Here is a 17,275-nt window from a genome sequence, read left to right as displayed (position 1 = left end):
TTTCATGAGTTTCAAATATATTTTGTATCATTTACAATAGGGATTTATATGCACATTTTTATCAAAATTATTTTTAATTGGCAAATAGTATGTAAATTATTATAAAATGTCATTTTATAATAATCATAATTTTATAGATGAATGGTCTATAAACTGCTAAAATTGTCAATTTATAAATGAGTAAATCTTACTACTTTATGGCATATATCAGTCTGATCAACTAAAAAATATTACCTTAATTAAGTGTACGTTGGTTGTTGATTTGAAAGTTGCACCTCTGTCACTATTTCGTTATTACTACCACAAGTTTTTCTAATCAAAGTAAAACAAAATCAAATATCTATTCCTTTTTATATGTAGTATTTATGTTTAGTAAAAAATTAATAAACCATGATTACATTCATAATTTCTAATGAAATTAGTAACATTTTCTAAATAAATTGGAATAGTTTGTAAAATATGTTAATTTGTTACCAATATAATCAAAAGAAATTTGCACTCTTAAAAAGCAAATGGAAAGAAAGGACGATGGCATAAGTACAAATGTGGGCAACTATATACATATCACACCATGAGTTTAGGTTTGATTTGTTCAAAACATCGGTAATTTATTCGTTAGTAGATATAAAATGCATATTATTTTTCTACATATGGAAAATACAATTTCATATATACTAACCATTAATAGAATATGTAGTTTGAACACGATCAATTGAGCTCATATTTCATTTGTTTAGTTATCATTTATTTTGTTACTTATTAATTTCATGACTTTTCATGAAGTCATTTGAAGTGGAACAAATGAGTTCAATCATGGTATAGTTTTGTAATTTAATACGAGTTTTTTGTAGTGACTAATTTTAAATGTCATTGTAACAGTTGTCTTCACTAGCATGGTTAACTCACTAATTCTTTTATGGTGTCATGAATTTTCAGTTTCAATCCGAGACTGAACGTTTTAACATTGCAATGGAATTGGTCCTACACCCTAAGAATTTGTGGGGATTTTTTCTACAAGATCATTTGCAGAGAAGATGAACAATAAAAGTATTCATAGTTGGGAAAAATTATAATTTATCTTTGCTATTTCTAGCTGAATTCAGGCCTGAGAAAATGTATCCTCATTTGGCCGAAAAGTGTATCCCCAAGTTGTAGTTCAGTAATAAGCCATTACCTACGCTACATATGAGACTGAAAGACTGAAAATATACATTTTTTTTCAGTTATTTTTGGAGTATCAAGGACCAAGTAAATGATAACCTTCAGGATTAATAAATGAGTAGCTCGAAAACCAGAGGGTATTGAAGTTTGATTCTGCATTTCCATTTTAAACTGGAAAGGCTGAAGACTTTTTTTTTTTTAACAGGAAAATGCAACGTTGATATCAGTTATATTTTGAGCTTAAACAATCCATAGGGGCTTGAATCTTTCTAAATTGTACAGAAGGGACAATCCCTTCTAAAACCATCAAAGCCTGCATTAAAAATCATCAAAATATTCCATGGTCTGATTTGTCATTAATCCTTGTTGACAACTGCTGCCGCAAATTCTCGGTGTCAAGATTCCCCAGTTGCAATTGTTTGGTTCTCACGGCATTGTTGTGGACTCCACCTAGTGATTGTCCTTTCTTCAACGATGTAACTTTCTAAACATGATGGCAATGTTACATTCTCTCCACATTTATCAATATTAACAAGCAACAATGTCTTTGCAACACTGCCACAAAGTCAAGTGTGCAATGATAATCAGACCAAACCATCAAACGCCCATTTGTTTCTCCATTGTTATCAGACAAAACAATCACAGCATACTCTGAATGCAGCAAAGATGGATGATGCCGGTACGCGACAAAGTCCACACCATACTGTGATCCTGATCTAACCACCCAATTCTTCATCCGAAGATGAGAATAAGCTTTGAATAAATTCGTAAAATTTTCCTTTTTGGACATCATGTACATCCACAACTCTTCACTATCAATTTCACAATTATTTTCGTTGATGATTTTGATGCATTTTAGGACATAGAAGAGGTAAAAAGCTTCCTCCAGACCTAATTGGAACCACTGCTTATCCTTCTCAGCTGTGACTACCGGGCGGCCAAAACAAGCTCGATTAAGTAGATCAGTTTGTTTGGCATCTGCTTGGAAGAGTACGCTCTGACTTTTGAAGACTTAGGAAGCCTCCTTTGAACATATATTGATCACCAGTAATACAAAGCCACATGCTCTGACTTTTTCTGAAACCAGGATATATATATATATATATACACACACATATATATGCTTAAAAGCGTCCCATTAAGGCTTTCTTAACTACAACTTCACCAAAGAAGCATCTAGAACAGACACTGCATTTATTGGCCGAACACATTGTATCCCCATTCGACCAAAAGTGTATCCCGAAAGCTTATTACTATGGAATTCAGACCGAAAGTGTGGGAAAGTCTTATGGAATTCAGACCGAAAGTGTCTTCTTGTATGCATAATAGTTGAATTTCATCAGAAGATAATTTATCAAGCCGATCAACAATGGTTCTCCAACTTATACCACCACCATGCTTGGGCGATTTGTTAGATAACTGTACTAGCTCATCTACATGAACTGTCATTTCTTCCCTTTTCAGCATGATGCTAGAAGCTATCATGTCAAAAAAGCTATCATGTCAATGTTTGTGTTGGTGTATGTTTTCTGAGATTTTTACTTAAATTCGTTGTAGTACATATGAAATATTGCAACTTTGGACTCCTACGCAATCCATACTCAAGCTGATCATACCTAAAGATTGCAATCCTACGCAACCCATACCCAAAGATTACTGAAAGTTATCTCAAATTGCATCCCTGTTTCATATGTAAAAGTTTAAAATTAATAAACCACGGATTTAAATGATTTATTTAATAGTTTTATCATCTGATTTTTCTTTTAGTCTTGAAGAAATAGAAATTACCGAACAAATTTGTGCAGTCAACTTGTCCTCTTAAATTATGCATAAGATCGAACTTTTGTATGCCTAATGAAACACTACATAGTTAGAAGTTAAAAGGCTTGTTGCATTTGACAAATAAATTACTCTATTTGGGTCGGTGGATTTGAATTCAATAAAGCATTCAGTTGAATGGATTCGGTGGATTTGGAAGTTAAAAGGCTTGTTGCTCTGTGCTTTTAACCCCGTACAGGCATCAATCATATCATACAAATTTCTTTTTGACATTTCACCAAACTGCTTATATGCAATCCAGAATTAACTGCTTTTCCCACAAATGCTGACACCCTACTATGTTTCACATACAGGGTCTAAGTCATTTTCCATACATTTTTCAAGTTGACAATCAAATCAAATGAAAGATAAACAAATTAAAGCAATATAATGAAGTGATTTTCAAGAAACATGATAGTCTAACCTTTTGGCTGTTATTTTTTATCCGCTCTCTTGCTTGATACCACCACCCAGCCTTAATAAAATTCTCAACCTTTTTGTTGGGTCTGCATATATGCCCGATCGACCAGGAAGTAGAGATGGAAAATGTGGACTGAACAGAAAAATTTTGCAAGGAAAAAATTTCTATTCCATCATGTCCTGAGGTGAGAAAATAAAAAGAAGGCAACCAACTTTGGAGAGACAAAACTGTTTCAGAAATCGGTGATTTTTTACTTAAATATGGAAATTTTTTACTTTTAGTATTAGTAAGTTTAATTTAAATAAAAGTAAATTTTATCAAATAATAAGTAAGTTAAATTACTCAAAGTGTAAATTTGTATTTCTGACTAAAACTTATCTTTCAGGCATATACTTACTAGTTTTAATTAAAAACTTACTAAAGTTAATATTAATTAGTTTAATATAATATTTAAAAAGTCACTAAAAAACTTGATCTGTTACTAAAGATAATAGAAACCTATAATAGTAAGTTTCTCTAATATCGTTATCATAACTATAGGCACTGTAGCATTGTCCTAATTGTAAAGGTTAAAAAAAATTGTCTCATTTTTGGACTTCATCACTCTAAAAACAAACCTCATCATAACCGTTTTAGTAAGCTCTAATCCGCATGTTTTAGAAGAAGATTTTTTTATCCGTTTTTAATCAAAGGTCATATATTTAGAAAAAGATTTTTTTTCAATCTAATATGTGTGGCATGACTAATGATGTATTTACTGCAATTAATGTAATTTTATTTAATAAATTATCTATGACATTGTCAGGGATGTATTTCCTGTTAGAGTTTTTAACGAATCTAGTTGTTTGTGAATATGTTCGTATTCCACCCCGTTCGAGATCAAAAAAAGTTTAATTGTTTAATAAATGAACCAAGTTTGAATACAATATTAGGCTTGTTTAATAATCGAGCAGAACGTGAACCTGTTTGCAAATTATTCGAATAGTTCGTGAACACATGGATAATTATAAAAACAACTAACTAAAAATATGTTTAATATTATATATAAAATTTTACTAAAATAATACTTATACATGAATTGTTATTGTTTATTTTTTAAATGCAAGAAATACAATTAAGCTTTTTCTAGATAATATATTATTTATTAAAACAAAATTAAATTATCTCCAAACACAAATTCAACTTTGATCGCGAATATTTATACAAATAAACGAATCGAATTCGAGCAGTAATTATAGTTCGTTTAATATAGGGTTAATTCCACTTTGTCCCCTCAAACTTTGAACGCTTACCCACTTTAGTCCCTAAACTTCAAAATGGGACACTTAAGTTCCTAAATTTATAAATACCTCCCAATTAAGGAAAATTGTTAACAGAATCCTGAATGCAGTGGTGGTCGAAGTGTCCCATTTTATAAAGATTTAGGGATTTAAGTGTCCCATTTTATAAGTTTAGGGACTTAAGTGTCCCAATTTATAAGTTTTAGAGATTTAAGTGTCCCATTTTGAAGTTTAGGAACTAAAGTGGGTAATCGTCCAAAGTTTAGGGGGACAAAGTGGAATTAACCCTTTAATATATTCTATCCAAACTTGCCTGAGCACCAAATATTCGGCTCATTAAATGCTCTATTTCTTGCAATTAATGCAACTTAATTAAAAATTTTCTGTTTATACTTTATATAAAATAAAAAATTAGGAAAAAGAAGAAGACGGCAAAAGTAATTAGCAGCACACTCCTCAGTTTACGTAACCGTCCACGCCTTCCATCGAAAAAGTCAATAGTACAATACAACTCTCTCTCATTATTCACCAGAAAAAATATGGCAACCAACAAAAAGATAAATAAAAATGGAAGACAATAATCGAATAAGCCAAGTAGACTTTCTTAAAACGACATCGTTCTAGATCCCCATCGAAACAGTATTTAGTCGAACCTTCTTCCTCGTCTTATCATCACTCGCTACTCTCTACTCTCTCTCCTCTGCAGATCAGATCTCAATCCCGCTTTTCCCCAGACCGACGAATCAAATGGCTAAAGATCCCGTTCGCGTTCTCGTCACCGGCGCCGCAGGTAACAATCACTCCCCCGTAGCCCGATTAAAAAGCTCTGTTTGTTTTATTCTTTTTTCTGTTTGTCTAGATCTGATTTTTCGTTTTCTACATCTTCAATTATTGCCTGATTGTGATTGATCTGCTTGTTCATCGGTCTGATTTTGATTGTCGGATCAGCCTGCTAAACTGAACGTGACTGGTGTGTGGGAGTTATAGATAATCATGAATCATTTCGATGATTAATCGCAGGATTTAGCTAGGTTTTAATGTTGAAGTGATTAAAAGTAAACTTTTTGTGTTCCAGAAATAAAAGTATGGTGTAAGAGGTAAAGATTCGAGCAATTTCTTAGCTTTCATTTGTTTATTAGTTTTAATAGTAGTTGAAATGATTTAGTTCGGTTTGCAAGGCATGTTTTTCGAAGAAGAATATACCTTTATTGTATACTTTCGTATATAATGGCAAAGGAGATTGGAAACAACGTGTCTATGGTTTTTGGAAAACAAGTTTTGAAACCGTAGGAAATTTCCGTTTTTGCAGGTATTGGTATGTTTTTGTTTTATTGGATGTTAGTATAATAGTAGTTGAATGATTATTTTGTTGATCTTCTTGATTTTTCTAGTGTATATTCATTGCATACCTTTCCTGTTTGCTCAGATTCTTTTTTGGTAGCCAGTTTTAGGAAAAAGAATCTGAAAAAGGATATGGGGTTGGGGTTGGTGGTTGTTTTTTGGGAGTGGTGGAGTGGGAAGGATAGGTTCTTTTGAATGTAAACTATCTATTATTCAAAAAGAGCGGATAATTTAGCGAATTATGAAATATACTGATCTGAAACAAGCTGGTTTATTTCAGGCCAAATTGGATATGCTCTTGTACCCATGATTGCCAGAGGAGTGATGTTGGGACCTGATCAGCCAGTGATCCTTCACATGCTGGATATTCCACCTGCTGCTGAGGCACTCAATGGAGTTAAAATGGAGCTGGTTGATGCTGCTTTTCCTTTATTAAAAGGTTTGTCATCTGGCCTTCTTAATTGTTATTCCTATATGAAAGCTAACATTAGTTAATGCTCGATTGTCAAAGTGAAAAATGGATTTATAAGCATAATTATAATTTTCTTTGACCAGGGGTTGTTGCTACAACTGATGTTGCTGAGGCATGTGCTGGTGTCAGTGTTGCTGTAATGGTTGGCGGATTCCCAAGGAAAGAAGGAATGGAAAGAAAAGATGTGATGACAAAGAACGTTTCTATCTACAAGTCTCAAGCTTCTGCTCTTGAGCAGCATGCTGCCCCTAACTGCAAGGTGCTTAGCATTTTTAATAACTTGTAGATTACTGGTTGCTGTCCATAGATGCTGGTTTCAGCTTTTGTTTTGTTGTGGAAAGGCATTTTTGGTTCCTTTCCTAAGATTCACTTAGATTGTTGGGACTTGTTACCTACTTCCTTTTTCTTGTTTGACTTGTTTGGAAAAACTTGTTTATCATTTCAACTAGATATGATCATGTCAGTTGGTTAGTTATTCAAACTTTTCTGTCCCCCTGAACTTTTTTGAATGGGGGCAGTTAGTTAACTTGATGCAAATCAGGTTGATGTATGATGAAAATGGTCTAAAGAATTTGGATTTCCGGTTGTATTTCTGTCTCTTTAGATATCATATCTTAAATGGTCTTCTGCTGATTTTTTCTTCCAGGTTTTGGTTGTTGCTAACCCTGCCAACACGAATGCATTGATCCTGAAGGAGTTTGCACCATCAATTCCTGCAAAAAACATTACTTGTTTGACAAGATTGGACCACAACAGGGCCCTTGGTCAAATCTCAGAAAGATTGGGTGTTCAAGTTAGTGATGTTAAAAATGCCATTATCTGGGGAAATCACTCCTCAACACAGTATCCTGATGTCAACCACGCAACTGTTAAAACATCAGCTGGAGAAAAGCCTGTTCGTCAGCTTGTAGCTGATGATGCCTGGTAAAAAGTTCAAGTTTTTGCAATATGCTTCTTAGGTTTTCTAAGCTCTCCATTCATTGCCAACTTTTGGTTTCACATTTCACATGGTTTTAATGAAGATATGTTATCTGAAATTTTAGGTTGAATGGAGAGTTCATAACCACAGTCCAGCAGCGTGGTGCTGCAATTATCAAGGCTAGGAAGCTCTCAAGTGCACTCTCTGCTGCTAGTGCTGCTTGTGACCACATCCGTGATTGGGTCCTTGGAACTCCTGAGGTAAATCTTAGTGTGCATACTTTGAACAATATGCATAGAATACCTATTCTGCTCTCATTCACGGTTTATGCTGCATTCTAGGGCACATGGGTTTCTATGGGTGTATACTCTGATGGCTCCTACAATGTGCCTGCTGGGCTTATATATTCCTTCCCAGTAAACTGTAAGAATGGAGAATGGTCTATTGTTCAAGGTGAGCATGGAGATCTTTGCTCTATGGCTTTTGTTTGAAATGACTTCTTATAGCATCAGATGTTAATAGTTTGTACATGAATTACTCGTGACTGGCTACTACTTATAATTTTGATTAGTCAATAAGTTTAATCAGTTGTTCTGGTCTGGCCTTTCTTTCGTTTTCGCTGCTTTCTTAATGGCACTTAAGATCTGGCATTGCTGTCCATGTGCCAGGACTTTCAATTGATGAGTTCTCAAGGAAGAAGATGGATGCGACGGCTGCAGAGCTCTCTGAGGAGAAAGATTTGGCATATTCATGTTTGTCATAAATTTGCCCATTAGATACATAGGGATGTGATAGCTTCGCTGTCCCGGGGTTCTCGTAGAAGTAGCTACAGTTTTGAATAATGCCATTCTTCAATCTTGAGGAACGAGTAATGCATCTGCTTACTCGTGATACGCTCTCTTTTAATTTTTGTGAAAGTTCCTCTGTCATGTACTTCGTCTCAGAAGAGACTTGATGAAATCTTAGACAAGGTTCATTTTTCATTAGGAGTTTATTTCTGGGGTGATTTTAAAGCTTTTCAATTTTTCGTTGCAAGTTGTTAATCAATTAGTAGGGAGAAGAAAGAAAGCTAGATGGTTTGGATATGGCTGGCCTGGTGCTGCTCTGCTATAGTTGATAACGTTTTCCTCCCGGGCCGGTGAAAACCAAGTTGAGAAAATCTAACAAAAATTTTCAAAGTATCTAATTTATCCTCAAATGTATATTGAAGGAATTTTCATTAGTATGTATATATTCAAAGCACATCCTATTTCTTTCTTATATAAACTCTTAAACAGCGTTAAAATATCTTCTTCCTTTTTCTTTTCTTTTCTTTCTTTCTTCGTAACTTAAAACTTCTGTTCTTTTCTATCCTAAACTTCCCAACTGTATTTCTTCGCTTGCATGAAGGGTTTTATTAATATCATCTGTGGTATTGGGTTGCTGTTGGTTGCACATTCTGTTCAAAAGCCTAACAGCAGCCCAGCCCAATCTTAACAATGACAACTAAGGGTCTGTTTGATAACATAAAAACATAAAAAGTGCTGAATCTGAATTTTTTCAGATATTCAGATGTTTTGAGCGTTTGATAAATGAAAATTCATTTGTTGAACTTGTTAAGTAGTGCTGAACTTGTGTGTTTTTTTTTTCAGTACAAGAATTCTAACTGAATGTTTAATGCTGATAAGAATCAATAGAATTACTTCAATTATCTTATCTTATCTACCAAATCTATCCTTGTTTGTTAATTATGTTCAAAATTCTTATCTAATTAAACAATCTAATATTCTCTATCTAATGATTTTTTATTTCTTTTTTTTCCTTTTTGAATGATTTTCACATTTTCTTCATACTCCTCATATAATATATTTCATTTTTTATATTAATTTGATTTAAAAATATATATTATCATTTTCATACCTAACATTTTTAGCTAATTAAATCATAGGTTCTATTTTTTTTTTGGATGAAAAAATATAAGGGTAAATTTGTCAAATTTAACTTATTAATCATGCAGTTATAAATGTTTATCAAACAGTATAAATAGATTTAACATTAAAATTCAGACATTCATATATTTCTTTTCAGTGCTTAAATTTCAACAAATTAATTGTTTCAGTATTCAGATTTGAGAATTCAAACTTCAGAATTCAGATTCAGTTTTATCAGACGGAACCTAAGTCTCAATTAACCCAACCGTCCACAACAGTTACGACGTCAGCTTCTGGTCACGGGAAACTCGGATTCTCACCTTCCAAAAGGCATCTTCTTTCGAATTGAGGGCGATAATCCGGCCCAAAGATTGCCAAGCACGGTCCTAGGAAATTCTCCTTTGAGTCTTCATTACCTAGTCCCATTATGATTTATTAACCCACTAATCCATCCATCACTTAAGGGTAGTTTGGACATCTAATGACTCCAACGTGATACAATAGATATGTAGTTAAATTAAGCTAAATGCATTACTTTTTTTCTAAATGCGTCTTAGTTTTTTGGAACGAGTTGTTTCTCAAAAGCTTTCGAGTTTCTTTGTCAGCAATACAAATTTTCAAAACTTTCATCTGCAAAATGTTGTCGAGAACCCACTATGCAACTTGTACAAAAAGTTACGACTATCTTGTTTACAAGTTTCATGCGCAGACATAAATGGCGCAATGATCTTCTGCATTACTTGACAAAAATGCTTCAAAATCCAACATTTATGATGGGCTTGACTAGTGCATACTAAGTCTAATTAGGCCGCCAAGACCAAAAAAATAAAAGAAGAACAAGTCTACACCATGGGAGATGAAAACGAGACTAGTGCATACTACTACATAGGACCGCATTCCTGGTAAGACATTAATATTCGATTTTGATATAATAACCTATTTTTAAGGATTGTCCCAAGCGTCAAAGTCTTTCATGAAAGAGTGGTGATATACCACCCCAACTTCAAGAACGTCTACATGAGCTTAATTCCACGAGTAGATTAGTAATTTCTTTGTGTTAAGATGAAACTCAAGGGACAAGAAAAACCATGAGAACTGAGATATCAAATGGAACAGCAAAAAAGAAGATGTAAAACACACAGTTGCTTTCTTGAATTGTTCAAGCAAAGATGATCGTGAATGAAGATTGACTTACTGACTTAGTTTTGATTGAGGGCATCAAAAGATTATTGGCTAGTAAACGCTTATTCAGATATCCAAGATTAGGTTGGCTAACTTAGGCAGTTCTCGGATATTCAACATTAGCTCGTTTGACTTTTCCAAGAATCTGATTTGAAGATGGCAAAAGCATTTTTTCTTGTGGACACTCTTGTGCATTTCTGCATGTGCTGGGTGTTTAATTAATCCGGATGTATGCATGGCCAAGCTTTTTTAGGCTAGTTATAGCATTTGTAGCTCTTTTAACATCGGGTTATTGCACATAAAAGTTGATTAGAGAAAGTAATTATCGAGAAAGATAGAATCAGCTAAAGTTACTTTCAGACATATCTTTAGATTTTAGTCTCTTTTAGCTATTAAAAAAATAAAAAATTTAGTTGCAAAAGTAAACGAGAATTGCAAAGAGTACATAGTTTATCCACAATCGAAGCTTGATGAGATTAGGTCCAAAGTACTGTAATGTGCCATAATTACTGACGTTCACATTTGTTGCTCTTTTTTGGAAGAGGGGCACGAATGGTTGCAGGAAGCAACCGTTCCTAATTGTTCACGGTTAAAATTTGGCCAAAAAAATTGTATGGTTCAGATCTCATCTTGTACCTCGTTTTTAACAATATGTGTGGGATCTACAAAATTTTGTTATAGAATTACACATTGTTAAAAGTAAGTTATACCATATGCAAACAAGTTATGTCGTGTGCAAAATGCACGTAACCTTCAGGAACGATTGCTCCTGCAACCATTCAACCATTCCTGCCCCTGGTCCCTCTTTTTTGATACCGTCAGAGGAGCCCTTGTAGCAATAGCTCTCGATGAGAGGGATGTTTTCTTTGATTGAAATTGACAAACTGACTAAATGTCAATATGATGGTTTTGTAAAACTTTGTACTATTGACTACTAATGGTGAAGTAGCTTTTTGAGTTTTGTTTGCAGGACTTTGAACTATTGACTAATTAATATTTTTGTTTGGACGTTAGCATTTTGAGCCAAAAATGATTTTGTTCAAAGAACTTGTTCCACAATGAAGGAGACATGACAAAGATGTGAGTTTACTACTCAAATTTTCTGGCAAACAGTGTATAACATGATTCTAAAAGTCATGATTCAAACTCAAATTCAATGAATTATAAGCCTGTTAGATAGCGCCAATGACAAATTTTTGTTTCAAATGCTCCTAGAACTCAAACTCTTTTATGCTTTCACATAACTCGATTATGTGAGTAATTTGATGTGTGATTTAAGAAATTGTTAAGGACTTGTACCTTGGTGATTCTATTTTTTCTTTTTTGTTTTTCTTTAAATAAACGTTATTGATTGACAAATGGACCAGAAGATTTTTTTTTTTAAAAATACTGTAGCACTTTTTCTTTGAAAAAAAATATTGTAGTATTTTTTTTATATGACGTATGTGAAAAAAAAAGTGATTGAAAAATATATTTATAATACAAATAAATAAATTTATGTAAATAATCCACTGTCTAAACACACTCTTTAATGATCTCCACTTCCAATTCTTTCATCCTCAAACTTAAAACGGTTTAGTCGCCCGCATACTTTTCTTTCTTTCTTCTTCTTCTTCTATCCGATCAAACAATGCATACTAGTAGTCAATGACTTAAATGTTCACTTTTATGGTTCGTTTTGCTAAATCAATGATAGAGAGAGAGGGGTATTAAATGAGAGCCAGAAGGCCCATGACCATGTCGAAATTTGATGCCAAAAAAATGAGGAACTTGCACGCAAAAAGGACTAGGAAAATATCAGAACCAATAGAACAACTTGATGAATAGGAAAGCAAACAATAATGACCAGTTAATTAGAGAAGACGAGTTCAAGTAAGAAAATTTAGGATCCTATCCAGTGAATTGCTTTTTTGCTTTTCTTCTTTTAGACTGATTCGAGTTTGCAGTAGATAAAAATCCGTGGCATTAGTCTAATGACAACACGAGGAATCGAGGATATACAAGTAAAGAATATTCGTCGATCTTTTGTGTGCTAGGCTGCTAAGAAAAATTTTCTTTTAGTCTTCAATCTTTTGTGTGCTAGGCTGCTAAGATAAATTTTCTTTTAGTTCTGCCCATTTTTCACCTCATAATTTCTACAGTGCAAAATTGGTTCTGGCCCTTTGTAGAAGGACCCTTCCACTAAGGTAAAGAAAATCTAGTAACCCAGCAAAATTTTCACAAATTTTTAGTTATTTATCCCACCTCATGCACAGGGGAGGAGACAAAGAATATACACAGTAGTTGTGAACCTCATAGCTTAAAAGTTTTCAAGAAAAAAAGCCCTCGAATTGATAGCGTCGGCTAGCTACACTAGACAACAAAATCAGTGGACGAGGAATAGTAAAAAAAAATGCTAATGAATATTGACAACGATCTTGGAATAGCAAAGAAAACCTTATTATGCTAAGAGAGGCGTGCTAAATCGATTGCCTTCTTAGTATTTTCAGAAAAAAGATAAAAAGACTTGATGATGCAATAAACTGTTAGGAAAATATGAATGTTACATGAAATTGAATGCGACGTGTAAAAATTATGCAGCACCCCTCAAGTTGCAGGTGTGTATACTTGCCTTGTCACTCCATCTCCTACTTGCGGAATATCTGTTGGTCCATTTTTTGGAATTTGATTGCTTTATTCGTGTTCAAATGACAAAGGAAAGAGCTATAACATGAGACAGAAAAGTTGGCATGGGATAATGTTCATCTATAGATTCCCAGTATCAGAGCATCTCCAAGCAACGAAAGGATAGTTTGAAGCCAGCAAATGGTTTTTGTATATGGCTTTCATCACTTAGATTTTAACAACTGAAACAAAAAGAACGGCATGGGCATGATTTGATTATTTTAGGTTGGGTAGCACATCAAAGGAATCTTAATGTTTGGGGTCACTTTGACAAGAGATGCTGTGGTAGGACAAGATAACCTTCAAAACTAATGAGATAAGATTAATTTGTGTGACATATAAATGTTGTTTAACATTGATTTAAAAACAATGATTAGTCACTAACCTGGCTAAGGCCCTCAAGCTGCTGCAGATTGAATTTTTCAAAGGGTGGTGGTGGTACGTGCTCTTTAAAGTCAATTAATTAATTGCCTTTTGTGTTTTGTTCTTTTCTCTTGGCATATATATATAAAGTTCCATGAGGAGGTGGCCATGCATGTTGGTCTGCATGAATCGCGTGGGGGGGGATGTCTTTGGACAATTGTTAATCCCTAAATTTCAATTTTTAGTTAGCTTAATTAGCCTCTTAATAAATGAATTTAGCTTTTCCACAATTCAAAAATAGAAAAAAAAAAGAACTGGGATTATTTGCAAATCAAATAAAATGCTGGGTAATTAATAAAGTATCTTCCATCATCATCATAGTCATAATGACTATAAAATTACAAAAGTTCTACAACATTCATGTGATCATAGCACTCAGCTGAGAAAGCCAAATGAGGATCCAATATGGTAAAACAGATTTGTCAAGACTTTTTTTTTTCTCAACACCCCTTTAAGTTGACGTAACCTAAGTCCTGCAATTTAAATGTGTACAAACTAAAATTCCTAATTCCAACTTTGGCTTTTCCCATGGCTGCTCACGTACAGTTTCCTAATTGGATCAAGATTCTGTGGTATGTAGGAGTTTCCTAATTGGATCCCACCTAGGAATTTGTTGTTTGTGCCCCCCATCCATGTTAGTGGTCAAAAACGTCACCTAGATAAAAAAGAATTCCAACTTCTCAATCTAAAATTATACTACACAACCAGAAGAGCCCTCTTACTTAAAACTCTGGTAAATCAGGTAATTCCCCAGCTCTAATGAATAGATCGTACCAAAAGTCCATGCCATCATCAAAATTTGAAATGTAGGCATTGACATCTTCATCACTAGCAGCCACAGGAGATAATGGAAATTGAAATTGCATGTCATTAGTGGCCAGGCCATCATGAATTTCTGATTGCACATTTGCATTGTCTACTGGGAATTCCTCTGACCAAAAGCTTTCATCAATTTGAGGAAAATACTCTGGTGAGTCCATTTTTTCTTGCTTGATGGCCGCCGAATCGTTCTCTGTCACTGTTGAGAGTTCACTAGAGGAATGTTGTGGTGACACCGGGGCACATCCGAGGCTGGTAGTAACTTTTCCATCTTGGTGATGATGATCATCAGTGAAATTGGATTCATCAGGCTGATCATCAATTGTCACTGGAGTTCTGGGATCTGATCTTTGAACTTGGGTGGACTGTTTCTTGATGTCCTGAGAAGTAGCCTGATGATTTTTGAGCCTTTTCTTCAAGTGGGTATGCCAGACATTTTTTATTTCATTGTCTGTTCTGCCCGGGAGTCTAGCTGCAATTGCAGACCATCTGAAAATAGGACAAAGAATTGTACATAAGATATTTGCACGAGCCCTGCAACTGTTCTTTGTTTATGTACTAGATGACAACCAAAAAGCTCGAGCCACAAGCTTTGATTATTAAGACACAAAAAAAAAATTAAAAAAAAGGACACAAAATCCTAAGAAGATAGGAGCCATTCATTTATTATCGTATACCATACACAGTTTGGATTTGTTTATAAATTCATATGGGTTTTACTAGATCCTATGTGAGTACAATACAAGTCCATTACCATTTATTACATGGGAAGGGAATCTTTCTATCTCAAAACTTTTGCTGAATTTTTTAAGTCTCCTCTTTAAATCAAATACAGGGTTAAACCAAAACGTGAAGCTGCAAGCTAGCTCTGATTACAAGACTGATTAATTATTGATTTAATAATAGTTACCAATGACCTCTATTTTGTAACCTTCAGCAATGCTTGGCTCTCTCAATCAGCCTCAAATATTCATCATGACTCAGTACAATGGAAGGAGGTGTTGTTGGTGCTTTCTTCTGTTAATCCACATGTATTTGTCTATTTATGATTAATCAGATAATGTGAAGGTGTTGTGATGCATGTGAAAGAAATAAAATGCATGTACACAGTACACTAGATGACTCCTGGAAATGACAGAAAAGTGGAATTCAATCCATTGCTTTCCATTCCTGTGTTGAATGCAATAATTTGCACTGAAGGGACACAAAAAGTGAAAAATATTTGACTAGGTGTTAACTCTTCACACCTGTTCCCAAGCGTTTCATGTAACTTGATGATGGTGTCTTCTTCCTCCTTGCTGAAATTCCCCCTCTTTATATCTGGCCTCAAGTAGTTTGTCCAACGAAGTCTGCAACTCTTCCCACATCTTAAGAGCCCTATAGAAGAATTGGAACAAATTAGCTATATCAGCGTTTAATATGAATACATCTCCAAAAAACAGTCTGTTCCCAAGAATGTTTAAATCCTCTTTGAAGTTCTACTCGCATTTTTATGTCTTCAACTGGGAAAATTCATCAATTAATCTACACACTGTGCGTGCCAGGATCAACAAGGGATGAATGAACACTGAGGATTGATGTGTTTTCACACGTTCTTGCATTCCACTTCTTTCTATATTGATGCTGTGAGTGGAAGAATACAACAAGAAACAGAAGAAGAATCTACAGGAAATTTGTGTTTACCAGCTTGTTTTGGAAGAGCCCTCCAATTTCCATGGCCATTTTTCTGAATGTGGGAGACCAGAACCTGGTCTTCTTCAGGTGTCCATGGCCCTTTCTTGAGTCCCATTTTTTCACAGCATGGAGCCCTCACCATCTCTGAAACTTTTATATACTTCTATTGATGAATCAGGAGGAGGAGGAGATGCTGGAATTCTTTCTTTCTCTGCTTTTCAATATAGTAATGCAGCTGCCGTCTCAGTCTCTGTTTCTCTCTCTCTCTGTCCCGTGCAAATGTAGTAGTCTCAGAGCTTAAGGGGCGAAAGTTGGGTATTTATCGTGAAAATATTCCACATATTACAAGACTAGCGAGAGAGTCCAACAAGAGCATCTACCCTGGAAAAGTCTTTACCTGTGACTTCCGCGAAATTGGATCCATCTTTTCTCTCCTAATGTGTGCACTTTGTGAATTCCATTTGAATATTTAGGAAACTTAAGGTCAATCTCTTTACATTTATCACTTCATTCTAAATATGATGATTTACTCGTGCTAAGTCTTAATTCGCTGAATCCATAGAGTTTAATTTGTTTGATGATAAACGGTTGATTTTAGCTAAACCCTTACTTTGGAAAGGAATTTTCCACCAAAAAATCTTTACATTTTTCATGAACACATTTCTCAATCACTTTTACTTCATATATATCAAATCACTACAGTACATTTTCTACAAAAACTCCAAAAAATTACAATCTAAACACAATGAAAGTCTAGTACTTAAAAAGTTTAGTAGAAGAATACATAGTACTTAAATTTTATGTGGTGTGCACGAGGTGACAAACACCCCGAATTTACATCCCTTGATTCGAAATTCACGTCTCTAATGCATTAATAACTTGTACTATTAGCACTGAAACTTGTACAAGATGAGATTTTAAGGTGTAGCGCATGAATTTAGCTCTTCCTTTTATATATATATATTTTTGAATTGAACATATAAAACAAAAATGATTCAACATATTTTCCAAAATATCTTCTTACAAAATTAACTAATTCAAGGGTTTCGCATATTTGCTCCCTTTTCTACAAAACACTGTGTATTGGCTGGCACAAGTAAATTGAGCTTGACGAAGTTTTTAAACAGAAGAACAAATTATCTGGGTAGCCACTGGCTTTTTGGAATAGTCGAGTTTTGACAACTCAACTAT

At 34.3% G+C, this 17,275-nt stretch overlaps 2 protein-coding genes and 1 pseudogene across 2 annotated transcripts; 1 reads left to right on the top strand and 2 right to left on the bottom strand.

Annotated features, from left to right (window-relative positions):
* Positions 1 to 1,255: 1,255 nt before the first annotated feature.
* Positions 1,256 to 2,610, bottom strand: LOC113765822 (annotated as a pseudogene).
* Positions 2,611 to 5,345: 2,735 nt separating this feature from the next.
* On the top strand, positions 5,346 to 8,406 carry LOC113764588 (malate dehydrogenase). Its single transcript, XM_027308521.1, has 7 exons — positions 5,346 to 5,470; positions 6,302 to 6,460; positions 6,577 to 6,752; positions 7,140 to 7,417; positions 7,537 to 7,672; positions 7,754 to 7,865; positions 8,081 to 8,406. Exons 1-7 carry the CDS (start codon positions 5,428 to 5,430, stop codon positions 8,173 to 8,175), a joined length of 999 nt encoding a protein of 332 aa, XP_027164322.1. The 5' UTR covers positions 5,346 to 5,427; the 3' UTR covers positions 8,176 to 8,406.
* A 5,903-nt stretch (positions 8,407 to 14,309) lies between these two features.
* LOC113765401 (transcription factor MYB4-like) lies at positions 14,310 to 16,349 on the bottom strand. Its single transcript, XM_027309563.1, has 3 exons — positions 16,094 to 16,349; positions 15,658 to 15,787; positions 14,310 to 14,899 (listed from the first exon to the last, which is right to left on the bottom strand). The coding sequence occupies exons 1-3, from the start codon at positions 16,224 to 16,226 to the stop codon at positions 14,314 to 14,316; spliced, it is 849 nt and encodes a 282-aa protein (XP_027165364.1). The 5' UTR covers positions 16,227 to 16,349; the 3' UTR covers positions 14,310 to 14,313.
* Between the last annotated feature and the right edge of the window lie 926 nt (positions 16,350 to 17,275).

The sequence above is a fragment of the Coffea eugenioides genome, chromosome 3 (genome assembly GCF_003713205.1).
Source record: "Coffea eugenioides isolate CCC68of chromosome 3, Ceug_1.0, whole genome shotgun sequence".
NCBI classification, from domain to species: Eukaryota; Viridiplantae; Streptophyta; class Magnoliopsida; order Gentianales; family Rubiaceae; genus Coffea; species Coffea eugenioides.
The sequence above is the reverse complement of the archived record's forward strand: the minus strand, read 5'-3'. Positions and strand labels throughout refer to the sequence as shown.